Genomic DNA, 13,510 nt, shown 5'->3' with positions numbered 1-13,510 from the left:
CCATGCAGAAAATGTGGAATGAAAGCTTTATCTATACTCAACCCTTTTCATTGTCCTTTTTTTCTTTCTTTTTACCATCATTCGAGTACATGTGGAACTCAATAGTTAACACTCCCTTTTCAGTGTCCTTTTTCTTCCTTTTTACCTTCGTTCGAGTCCATTGTGGAACTCAGTAGTTAAGACTCCGACAATACGATGCATAAGTTTAAGCATGAGATTATGTATAAGTTTAACCCTTTAACTCCTAAGGGTTAAGAAGAGTTCATCAGCTTAGCTTGCTTCACCCACTCAAACCTTGATTTGATTCAGGCATGGCTTTTCACTGTGTGATTCTTCCTATCTTTATCTCAATCTTCGTCCCGCAATGATAAGGAAACACTGTTAAGTTATCTACCAGGCAACACAGCAGGCAGTGGCAGGGAATCGTGTTGCAAGCCTCAGCTAAATTATCTCTTGGCCTATTCTCTTGTGACACAACAGCAGGTAAACTCGGGATCCAAGATGAACTGTTGCCATGAGTACAGCAGTGGAGGATCCAATTATCGTGTAGATCTGTGGGAGGAAGCATGCATGAGGGCTCTCAAACTCTCTGAGGAGAGATGTGTTGGAGAAGAGATGAGTGAAGCCATTTGCAGTTGCTTCATGGAGTCTGTCAGTTACCATTGTTGTTTGTGTCAAGCAGGAGAAGTGAGGGATGATTGCAGTGGAGAGAACTGAGAAGTCTCCATGATAGCTGGGGAAGGAGAAGCTAGCAGCTTGCAGTACTACTGCTGCTGTCCATTAATGGTGATGGAGTTCGGATTGCTTTCTCAGAGTGCTCTTCATTGTGTTACCAACGAGAGAGGATGAACATTGCAGAGTATGCTCTGTTGTTGGCGTCTGGTTGTGATCTGCATGCTAAAAGCTATATTAACATTAATACAAACTAACATATAATTTATGTACGTGTATATATATAGATATTATGATAAATTATCCAACATCGCACCAGTGGTCTAGTGGTAGAATAGTACCCTGCCACGGTACAGACCCGGGTTCGATTCCCGGCTGGTGCAATTTTAATTTTAATTTTAATGTGTTGAAAAGACCTTTTGTTTAAATCTATATTGGTTTTTGGGTCTCCTTTTTTTAAAGTATATATATATATATATATATATATATAATTTATTCATTTTAGTGTGCTAATAGTTTAATAGTTGAGAAAATATTTAGATCAATGAACGAAAAGTTTAGATACATATTTTCGAAAATAGTTGAAGAATTAATTCTTTTGTATAGTATTATTTAAGTTCTAAAAATGTAGGATATTTTGTGAAATAAATATTTGTCAAAAACAATTCATCATCGCACCAGTGGTCTAGTGGTAGAATAGTACCCTGCCACGGTACAGACCCGGGTTCGATTCCCGGCTGGTGCATTTTTAATTTTAATGTGTTGAAAATACCTTTTGTTTTGATCTATATTGGTTTTTGGGTCTCCTTTTTTTAAAGTATATATATATATATATATATATATATATATATATATATATATATAATTCATTTTAGTCTGCTAATAGTTTAATAGTTGAGAAAATATTTAGATCAATGGACACAAAGCTTAGATACATATTTCCGAAAATAGTGGAAGAATTAATTCTTTTTGTATAGTATTATTTAAGTTCTAAAAAATGGAATTTTTTTGGTGATATCTGTATTTAGTCTCATATAAAAATATGTATTGAATGAAAATATTTGTTCATTTTAATCTGGTAATAATTTTAATTACTGAGAAGATTAGGAGATTAAAGGAAATGCATTTTATAGAAAATATTATATAAATAGTGGATGAAATAATTATTTTTTGTATAGTACTATTTGGTGTTTGGTCTCTTTTAAAAGGATATGTTTCATGAAAACATTTCTTCATTTTAAGTTGGTAAGAGTTTTAATTCTCATCAAGATTCGAATATCTAACCGGGCTTACATTTTAGATAACTAAAAAAATAGTGCAAGAAATAATTTTTTTCTAGTATTATTTTGGTTCAAAAAAATGAAATATATTTTATGTTACAAAATTATTAGAAGTAATTTCTACAAGCAAAAGTAGATATGAAGTTATCAAGCATGTATTTTGTATCAGTCTTTAAGTTTAAATAGGCTTTTTGGGTCTCTTTAAAAGTATAAATTTCATGAAAATATTTATTTATTTTTAGTTGATAAGAATTTTAATTCTCGAGGAGATTAGAAAATCTGATCCACACAAATCTTAGAGAAATATTTTCAAAAGAAGTGAAAGAAATAAGTATTTTCCATTATTATTTGGATTTTAATTTTGTCATGATATATTTACTGTCATTTGGGTCTATTTCAAAAGCACATAATCTCATTAGCTGATAATAATTTTATTTCCCAAAAAGATTAGAAGATCTGAAAGGTACAAAGTTCAGAGATATAATTCCAAAAAAGTGAAATAGGCTTTTTTTCTCACAAAATTATTAGAGATAACTTCTTGACGCGAAAAATAATAGAGATAAAGTTATCAAACATGTCTTTTATATCACTCTTAAAAATTAAAATTTTCATCAAAAAGAGAAAAAACAACTCTAATAGGATCCCAAAGTACTTCTGTCTATGTGACAGATGAATCTTCTCTTTTGCATCAGTTATTAGGTTTTTTTTTCATGAAGAAAAAAAGACAATAAAATATTTTATCCAAAGAACTTGAAGCAGATAAAAATCACTTTTATGGCAGTTGAATCTTCTGGTCATGTCTCACCTTGTCTGCATTCTTCTAGTGAAGGCATTTCTTATGAATCAGTATCTCATCAGCCATGCCTCCCCACTGATAAGACAAACTCTCTCACATATTCTTGGATTTTTCTGTCCATGACTAGTTTTAATGCACAAGCAATGCATTAATTCATGTATTAATGTGCAGATTTCAGCATCTTGATACTTGTCTGGTGATGTATCATGGAACCATGCTCTAGAAGTGTATAGAAAATGCCACATACATTTCTGCATCCATCATCTGAAGTAGGTTGATCATCATTATTGCTGGGAACTGTTTTATTTACTGATTGAGGCCTGACAACCAGTGAGGTTTACTAACCCACATATACCTAACATGAAATTTATTGGAAGATGTTGGAACTAATTGGTGACTGTTTGCTGACACTTGATGCTGACATCTCAAAGATAATGTGAGTGAAAGGGGCACTTCTGGGGTTTTTTCTTCTATGTCATTTATATGATGTGATGCAGAAGGGTGATATAATATTGATAGGTGAGGTGGAAGGGTTTTGGCATTATTCCTAATCATCTGAATCAGTTAACAGTCTCAATCTAATGGATTTCCAGCAAAACCAGAAGTGAAATGCTTGCAGCATAACAAATCTTCATTGTAACTTTTGACATGTTCCCTTACAGTGAAAAGGATTTGGATTGAAGAGAATTCTCCTTCATCCATCATCCAAAAAGAGCTTTATGTGGTGGGTATTTCAAAGCATATCATGTGCTATCTATGAGTGGTAAGCAAGTAAGGCTGTGAGCAAGGCTTCCAGCTTACATAGAGAATGCTGCAGCTGCATTTATCTCCAAATATCTGAAGGTATTTCCTTCACTTGAATCAAAATCTTGATAAATCTTGTGATTAATGGTCTAATAATCTTATGATGTTTGTGTTGCATAAACCATATTCAGGTCTAATTCTGATTAAACTCAAACTTCTTGTCTAATCTGTGACAACATAATCTTAACCAAATAGTGTTACAGAACTTGAGACCTGTCTGCACTTCAACTTCAGTAGGCAAGTTGCCTTACACCATGGCATGTTCTCCAAAAAGTGTCCTTTAGTATGTTTTCATTAGCTAGTTCCAAGATGAATTGCTGCCATTCAAATTCCATGGAAGAGGAAGATGACTTTGTTAACATTTTCCCAAGATTGATACTCTTCAAGCAACACAAAATAATTGGCATTGGCATCTCTTTCAAGCTTTACAAATGAGGACCAAACCCATCAACCATCTTTAATACCTAATCAGCTGCTTATTTTATGAATTCTTCTGCAACAGTAGCATGGGTTGACTCCCAAAGATGCTCTGACTTTGACATATTTACTTGTTCCATCATGTTTTCATATGAATTAATGCCAAACATCTCAAGGACCCCAAAAGATAAAGAAACTAATTTTACAAAGATCAAACAACACAAGTAAATTTATTCTGATATTGCTTTCACACTCATGTCTATTGAGCTCATATTTTGAATTATAAATATGCCATAATGGAGGTACTTAGTTGTAAGTAACCTAATATGACATTTACAAAAGACAATGTTGGAACATCACCTACAATTTGGTTCTGTTTCATCTTAATGACTCATCTTTTGGCCTTTTGAAGCATGCCTCTAAATTCAAGAACATATCAGTGTCCAAAAGGAATCTTGTGTTGGCAATCAAAAAAGCAATTGAAGATATGACATGGACATTCCACCTTTCTCTTTTGGAGTTCTTTGAGTTGGATTCTTTCTTCACTGTTACAAGTGGATAGAGATAATTTAAAAACCCTTTGGTACTGGAACCTACCAGATCTTGCATATCTTGGAAATTGGCCATTATGTTCAACCTGAATTCATGAGTTTTGAAGTTTTATTATTATTATTATTATCTCTTCTCTCACTTTTTTGTTTTTCCAATACAATTAAAAGCATCAAACCCCCACATGGGGGGAGAGGAAATGTATAAAATTAAAGGAGTTGTGGGCACAGTAAGGGGTCATTTATTAGATCCATCAAGATTATGGAAACACAACCATCTGAGCTACCAAATAAATACAAAGGAGAAATATGTTTTTGTTATTAATTTTGGTGATCTCATAATGATCATATTTGACACTATTCTCACCTTAATTACAATTTCAATTTTTTTTATTAAGATATCCTTTATTTATTTGCTATTTTACTTACTGAAAAATTATAATTAAATAATTGATCATTGTCAAACAATCTAAAAGCTTAAGTTGACAACTAGGGTAAAAATTAATGCACTTATATTCTTAATACTCCTCCAAAATGGCACAAACTCAATACTTAAAACTTATGTTGAATGATTAATTTGATTAAAGCTCATGAATTTTCACTATAATATCATATTAAATTAATGAATATTGTCAAGTTTAGATCATTCTATGATGATGAAATTGAAATACTACCCTAATAATGATCATAAATGTACATCCAAATACAAATGGAACCTACCAATAGATTCTCTCAAAATTATAGAACTGTTCTTATAATCCAATTTAATCTAAAAAAAAACATAATTATTTTTGAAGAAATAAAACAAAATATAGTTCTCATAAAGTTACATTTATTACAAAACTTGTTGAAATAATAAAATAGAATCAAAATTTATCTTTTGATTAATGAAAAATCGAACGATAAAATATGAAGATGAAATATTACATAAAAATATCCTAATATTTTCTTTTTTTCTACTATATATATATATATTATTGAGGAAAATAGTATTAAAATTTGGTTTCTGGAACCAATTTCCCCACAATTTATTATCTTTACTGTTCATTGTACTTCCCTTCTAAAAAATCCCAAAACCCCCCATCTAATGCCATCATATGTAACTCTCCTCTGCCCGTTATCTCGGTAAAAGCAAGCAGCCGTATCGGCCGATACTTTCGGATATGTCGGCTGCCGTCCATCGCATCGCTGCCGTCCACGTCACCCCCAAATCCACATGCAGCCGACACCAAACCTTCCCGTATTTACAAAGACGCCCTTCGATGTTACGGAGCTACCGCGACGGTCAACTCCGTTATCCGCCGCAACGTGGGCTGACGATGGATCCGGACACTGCGCCATGTCAGCTCGTGGTCGGAAGCCGACCTGTTGTGCTGTCACAGTAGATTGCCGGCGAATTGAAATGACTTTAATGCACTCAAAGAGTCGCGCTCTCGATCTGATCACTCCGCGAATCGAGCGAGGGGAAAAGGGGAACGTCAAAAGCTGAAACTTTTCGATCCCTTTTGGGCAGTGGGAATCGCCTCAAGCGCCTCTCAAAAGCTTCCACCTTTTCCTTTGTTTAATGCTTACAGAGCTGTTCACCCTTCCAGTTTTTGGTACCTCATATTCTCCCCGATTAAAAAGATTTATAATAAGTTTTTGGTACGTTGTTTGCTTGGATTCTACAGTTCTTTTTGAGCACTTTCTCTCTATCCAACAATTCATTACCAAAAGTTGGATCATTTGAAGCTATTGCTTGCGTCTTCTTGCACTCGATAAGACTCGGCTGCAAAGTTTCCTTCTTGGATCCAAAGGCAGCGTTTTGGCTTCTCTTCTTCATCTCGCGCCGCTGATTTCGAGTAGCTTGTGGAGAACGCAGAGCTCTGGTGGCGAAAGATTGCTCAAATTCGTCACCTTTAGTTGAGTTTTCTGGTCACTTGCCTTCCTTCTCCTCTGTTTTCCGTCGCTAGAAGTTGCCTTCTTGGGAATTCAATCACTTTCAGGACATTTGCCGTCGTGATTCTGTGGTTTATGAGAGGATAAAGTTGGCTCCTCCTTTTCTCTTTTCTCTCCTGTGGTTCTTGGTCGGTTCTTATCTTAGCTTATCGCCGTCCCTGTCCTTGTCTTCATCATAATAAAAGAACACAAGACAAGGTTGTCGACAGTATCCTTCTCAGTTCTACCCACTACGACAATTCCTATCATCATCCCAAACATCCATCCGTTGTGTTTCTTAGTTGGATGTCTTTCTTGAATAAAGTTACTCTAACCAACTCATTCCATTAGAAGCCTCGGCTCCAGCTTATCTTGTGTTTGGAGATTTCTCTGTGAGAAAAAGGATGTCAGCATACCAGATCTCCATATGTCTCATCGTTGTTGGAATATGTTGTTCTTGGGCTGATGGCCTTGGAGTGAACTGGGGGACGATGGCGACACACCCGCTGCCGCCAAGGATCGTCGTGCGGCTCTTGAAGGATAATGGGATCAGGAAGGTTAAGATTTTTGATGCTGATGCTGCCACCATGAACGCGCTGGCTGGTTCTGGGATCGAGGTGATGGTAGCCATTCCAAACAATATGCTCGGATACATGATCGATTATGAGACAGCCAAGAAGTGGGTGAATCAGAATGTCACTCGATACAATTTCCAGGGAGGAGTGAACATCAAGTGAGTATGAACTCGACAACCTGATTTGGATGCTACAAAAATGTTTCATGATTTCTCCGTCTTACCTTTTCTCAAGGTTTAGATTCAGAAACATGTCATTTTTATCTGTGTGCCGAGTGATTTCAGCATCTTGGATGATATGGGTTGTTTGGCATTAATTTCCTCTCATTGATTGCTTCAGTTCTACTGTGGTATTAATTTACTGGGTTCCTTTTATCTCTCTGAAGGGAAGTTTTAAACCTGAGTGCATTTGGAAATTTTGCTGTATATTGGAGGTTCATCTTCATTAACCGAAAAGCTTCAGGTTTCCATTAATACTACTTTTTCGGTAGTTTATGTTTGGCAAGAACAATCCTTTTTGGTGGCCAAGTATTTATTTCCTGCACAATCTTCAAATTTCAGCTAGCAATCAGTTGCACATCCACTTTTCTGCCTCTCATAAACTTAGTATCTTTTGATGAGTTCTACATGATTTGTGATGTTGATATTCTAACAATGTTTCTTCATCGATTCATATACATGTGTCACTAGTTGTGTAAGAAGCTGGAGCCTAGCTTTTCTTTACCCAATTGATATTGAGTTTTGGATGGGAGACAATTAAGGATCTACTTAAGACACTTTTGCAAGGAGCCTATAGTTCTGCTTTCTAAGGAAGGAGAACAAGGTGCACAATGTTCATAATTGGATATCCTCTTCTCCATTTAGGAATTTATGCTGAGAAATAGAGAGAGCAGTATTGAAGTCTTAGTTGAAAGGTGTGTTCTTTCTAAGGCTTGATCGATATTGAATGAATAGTTATCATGAGAACTAGCTTTTGGAGCAAACTTATGAACGAAGATGTAACATGGAGTTCAAGTGTAAACAGTTTCGGCGCAACAAATTGCAGCTCCTAATTCAATTTATGTATGAGAAACGGCGATGATGTAACATGATGTTTTTTTTGCTATGGAAAGATTTGAAAGAAACACTCTTAATTGAAAGAAACTTGTGAATTTGGACTATTGCTTCTATGAATCTCAAGTCCACATTGTTTGGGGTTTCCTGGATAAACAGGTTAGGCACAAAACATGCAGATACTAATCCAAATAATGAAAGTAATGGTGATGATGGAACATGTGATTTCTTGCAATAAAAACATTTAAAAGAAACATTCTTATGTGACATTTTCTTTGATATTTTTTTGATGACTTGGATTCTTGTGTTTTAGACATTGCTGCAAGTAACTTTCTACAACACTGCTGCCATCTACTTGCAAGAAGCATGAGCAAGTGTTTGTCCTTATCTCATATGAGACTTTGATCTGCTTTTACTTTCCTCACTTAAAACAGCACCTTAGGAGTCCCTTTGCAACAGACGTGGATTGCGTAACATCTGATCACTACTTTTCTCTATGGTGATTTATGTAAATCCATTGTCTATGGCCTTATGAGGATTAATTTTTTTTGTGTTATTCACCATCACAATAATGGAAATTGCAAACTAAGATATGCACGCATATTTGGTACATTGATCTCTGGTTTTCAGTAACAACAGTGAAGCACAAAGTAAAACCTTGCTGTTTCTTTCTCTCTTTCAGATATGTAGCAGTTGGTAATGAGCCCTTCCTCACAACCTACAATGGCTCATTCTTGAACTTGACATTGCCGGCCCTTCAGAATGTCCAAACTGCTCTCAACAATGCAGGAATCGGCGACACGATTAAGGCCACAGTGCCTCTCAATGCTGATGTCTACAACTCACCTGTTAGCAATCCTGTCCCCTCAGCTGGGAGATTCAGAGCTGACATCAACGACCTCATGACTGAGATTGTCATGTTCCTCAACCAGAGCGGCGCGCCCTTCACCGTCAACATATACCCATTCCTGAGCTTATATGATAATCCCAACTTCCCTGTGGACTATGCTTTCTTTGATGGCACATCCACTCCTGTTGTGGACAATGGAATTCAGTACACTAATGTGTTTGATGCCAACTTTGATACGCTGGTCTCAGCTCTGAATGCAGTTGGCCTGGGCAATTTGCCGATCATTGTTGGAGAGGTTGGCTGGCCTACCGATGGTGACATAAATGCCAAGGTCTCCTACGCTCAGAGGTTCTACAATGGCCTGCTGAGGCGTTTAACAGTGAATCGAGGGACACCTCTCCGTCCCAACCAGTACATTGAAGTGTACATGTTCAGCTTGATCGATGAAGATGCCAAAAGCATTGACCCGGGGAACTTTGAACGCCATTGGGGGATCTTTAAGTATGACGGGCAGCCAAAGTACGCACTGGATCCTACTGGGCAGGGACAGAACATGATGCCTGTGGCCGCAAAGGGGGTGCAATACCTGCCTCAGAAGTGGTGCATGTTCAACCCAAATGGTGGTGGTGACATGAGCAAGCTGGGGGACAACATCAACTATGCATGTTCAAGATCAGATTGCACTGCACTTGGCTATGGGTCTACTTGCAATGGCTTGGATGCCAATGGGAATGCATCTTTTGCCTTCAACATGTACTTCCAGGTTCAGAACCAAATGGCCCAAAGCTGCTTCTTTCAAGGACTTGCTGTGGAGACGACACAGAACCCCTCAACAGCTGACTGCAACTTCACCATCCAGATTGTTTCATCTGCTTCAGCTTGCTCGCCATTGCTGATGGTGTTTGTATCAGTCCTTGCACTTTTGTTCTTCTAGAGTGATTTGTTCATTTTTCTTAGCTGAATCACTTGTATGATAAGATTCTGAGATAATATCATTTGTCAGATCCATTTAATAAAGTTCAGATGATATTGGCAATCAAATCACAGAGCTGTTATTACTCATAATTACTGTTTCTGCTACTGAGGAGCAGAGAATTAATAGATCTTGTTGTGTGGCATGACAACAAAAATGACTGTTCACAACATGACACATTGCCTGGCTTTCCAAAACCAAAAGCTACATCACATGCTCATGTTGGCTTTAGTTGTGACAAATCCATGTCATCTTGAGGTTGCAAATCACATCTGCTATGTGCTGATCCACAAAGGCCTGCCTAAAAGTTCCTCTTTAAGTCTATTTTGGAATTCCTCACAAGCAATTTGTTCTCAGATGTCATTTCTACAGATACAGACATCTCATGAGAAAATTGAACTGATTACTGTACTACAATTCAGTAATCTATTCCTTCAACTTCAAATTGAACTGAAATACATTTACATAAATATCATAATGGAGCCTGCAAATCTAAGAAACACTGGGGAAGTTTGATATCCTCACAACAGTATTCCCTTTGAAAATATGGCACTAAATCATGCTGTGATGATCAAAGTTCTTGAAATGATTTGAGTTATATGCTCCTTCCAACCACTCAAAGGTAAAATTTACAAAAATGATAGCCTTATAGAATTAAAATACTTTTTATGACTTAAAACTAAAAAAGGTAGTGTTACATTGAGTTTCAGAGAGAAGATAGTTCAGTCTCATATTGGTATTTTATGAACTTTAGAAGAGGCTATACACATATGTGATAGGGCATATTTTGGTATCGCCCACATGGACCCATGCAACAGATACGATAATGCAGACATGAAACTTCAAGTACGATGTGGCGAGCAACACACACATGGTGGGCAGCCGCTTGTCGCCCCCTCTGTACGAATGACATCATCATGGTACAACCATCCTATAAAGCTTGGGACGGTACTGCGTGGCACCAATCCGTGCAGGTCGGTCGACGCTTGCACAGAAGCTTAAGCCGACTATCCAAGGAGCCAACCGTAATTAATTGACCCCGTATGACTGATTCATTCTTGGAGGTATAAAAGCTAACCCTATTTAATCGGGAGGAATTTTCGCACATTCAACTCACCCTTACTTCACTCAATTCTAACTTAAACTTCAGAAGGGTCGAGTCGAGAAATTCTCCTTCCAACCTTGACCTGTGTGCAAGGGCTGGCAACGAAGAAGCAAACAATAAGACTCATAGCTCAACCCGACTCGACGTGCATTTCCTCTTCCCGAGTCTCCACGTGGATGACCTTGCACATCCGGAATTGGACCAAGTCGTGCTGACTCCTTGGCCACGACGTAAAGGTTCACTAACATTTTGGCGCTAGAAGGAGGGCCCGATGTTGCTAAAGTGCCCCCAACCGAGTAACTCGGGAGAGTGCCCTAGAGAAGAGCCACCCTTGACTCACCCGACCTTCGGGTTTAGAGGCAACTCCCACTTCCTTCGAGCCTAGAAGGGAATACTTTGGCTGCGACCCTGAGCCGCTATTGGCGGCTATTCAATTATCCCAGGATGTTGCCTCCTGAGACCATCATGAGGCAGCTTGCTATCTCAGCCAAGGAGTTCCTCAACCTCACCCACTAGGTGCAAGCGTTAGATGGGATGATGCAGACCATCACACCCCCCATACCCCAGTTATCTTAGCAGATGGTTCTCCCCCACAGTTGTCGCCCATGATCTAACCTACGCTCATCCTTACACCTCGCAATGCCACCCTGGTCGACCAGCCACCTCAAACTTCAAATGCCCACTCCCTAACCGGGGAGCAATTGAGACACCTAAGGCCAACGACAAAGCGCAACATCCCTGTGCCCAGACTCGTTGCCTCGACCTTCCTCGAAGCCAACACCCTATCGTCTGACTCCATGAACAAATCATTTTGGGCCCAATTACGGCTGGTGAATCGATGCCTAGACAAGGTTCAAAGGGAATTTCATAAATCCGAGGAGCTCGGGGAACGTACCTCGGTTGGGTCTCCATTTATCCAAGAAATTTAGGGCAAGCTTATCCCCCTCAACTTTCACCTCCTAGTGTTGGAGGCCTATGATGGTGGCTCTGATCCAGCAGAGCACGTTGCCACCTTTTGGGCCTAGATGGTCCTATACGGTGCTTCCGATACCTTGATGTGTCGAGTATTTCCTACCACCCTCTGAGGCCTGGCTTGGATATGGTATAGTTGATTAAGGTTGTCCTCAGTCTCGTCTTTTGATCAGCTTGCAAAGGAACTCGAGCTTCACTTCTTAGCCAGTGCGTGACCTAAACCGTCCGTGACCATGCTCCTCGGGCTAAGGCAAAAGGAGGATGAATCCCTCTCCCTCTTCGTCACCCGCTTTGCTACCGAGATCCGAGGGGTTCCAAATGCCCACACCTCTTTAGTCATGTAGGTGTTCTTGACGGGCCAATGACCTTCAAGTTTCTTTTGATCACTAGTCGAGAGACCACCGACGACCATTCCCGAAATGCTCCAGCGAGCCAACCAATATGTTGCTGCTGAGGCACTGGTGACAAGAAAGAGCGAAGAGTCACATAAGAGGCCTCGCTAGGAGCTACCTATGTGAGCAGATCGAGAAAGAAGGCCCGCCATGGCAAGGTCGAAAATAGATGAGCTAAAGATCAAAAAAGAAAAAAAAAAAAGTGGCTCACTTCAGCAGAGCATTTGCTCGAGTTATAAATCTAGGCTCGAGCAATGTGGCTTAGCCAGTCATGTGTAATTAGTCGCTGCTCAGTTCAGTCAATGTCTGAGCAGGTGCTCGGCCAAACATGGGGCCAAGTAGTGTTGGTTGGCCAAGCCATCGCTCGAGCTATGTTGCTCAGCCAATCCAGTCCCTAGTGGCCGAGTAGTGTTGCTTGACTAGTCATGTACAATTAGTCGCTGCTTCGTTCATTCAATGTCCAAACAACTACTCAGCTAACATGGGCCTAAGTAGTATTGCTCGACCAAGCCAATGCTCGAGCTATGTTGCTCGGCCATCCAATCTCCAATGCCCGAGCAGTGTGGCTCGGCTAGTCATATGCAATTAGTCATTGCTCAGTTTAGTCAATGTTTGAGCAACTGCTCAGCCAAACATGGGCTCGAGTAGTGTTGCTCGACCAAGCCAATACTTGAGCTATATTGCTCAGCTAGTCCAGTCCCCAGTGCCCGAGCAGTGTCGTTCGGCCAGTCATGTGCAATCAGTCGCTGCTCAATTCAGTCAATGTCCAAGTAACTGCTTAGCGAAACATGGGCCCAAGTAGTGTTACTCGGCCAAGCCAATGCTTGAGCTACGTTGCTCGGACAATCCAGTCCTCAGTGCCTGAGCAGTGTTGCTCGGCTAGTCATGTACAATCAGTCATTGCTCTATTCATTTAATGTCCGAGTAGCTACTCAGCCAAACATGGGCCCAAGTAGTGTTGCTCGGCCAAGCCAATGCTCAAGCTACATTGCTCGGCCATCTAATCCCTAGTACATGAGCGGTGTGGCTCGATCAATCATGTGCAATAAGTCGCTACTCTGTTCAGTCAATGTCCGAGCAGTTGCTCGGCCAAACATGGGCCAGAGTAGTGTTGCTCGGCTAAGCCAATACTTGAGCTACGTTGCTTGGCCAGTCCA

General features: G+C 39.4%; 1 protein-coding gene and 2 non-coding genes across 3 annotated transcripts; all 3 read left to right on the top strand.

Moving 5' to 3' along the window:
• Positions 1–984: 984 nt before the first annotated feature.
• TRNAG-GCC (transfer RNA glycine (anticodon GCC)) lies at positions 985–1,055 on the top strand. The gene has a single exon. It is a non-coding gene; the product is annotated as a tRNA-Gly (tRNA).
• A 291-nt stretch (positions 1,056–1,346) lies between these two features.
• Positions 1,347–1,417, top strand: TRNAG-GCC (transfer RNA glycine (anticodon GCC)). Its single transcript has one exon. It is a non-coding gene; the product is annotated as a tRNA-Gly (tRNA).
• A 5,248-nt stretch (positions 1,418–6,665) lies between these two features.
• Positions 6,666–9,952, top strand: LOC135623654 (glucan endo-1,3-beta-glucosidase 8-like). The gene is made up of 2 exons (XM_065126854.1): positions 6,666–7,167; positions 8,744–9,952. Exons 1-2 carry the CDS (start codon positions 6,839–6,841, stop codon positions 9,843–9,845), a joined length of 1,431 nt encoding a protein of 476 aa, XP_064982926.1. The 5' UTR covers positions 6,666–6,838; the 3' UTR covers positions 9,846–9,952.
• Positions 9,953–13,510: the final 3,558 nt, after the last annotated feature.

This window comes from Musa acuminata, chromosome BXJ2-9 (assembly GCF_036884655.1).
Source record: "Musa acuminata AAA Group cultivar baxijiao chromosome BXJ2-9, Cavendish_Baxijiao_AAA, whole genome shotgun sequence".
In the NCBI taxonomy this organism is placed as follows: domain Eukaryota; kingdom Viridiplantae; phylum Streptophyta; class Magnoliopsida; order Zingiberales; family Musaceae; genus Musa; species Musa acuminata.
The sequence above is the reverse complement of the archived record's forward strand: the minus strand, read 5'-3'. Positions and strand labels throughout refer to the sequence as shown.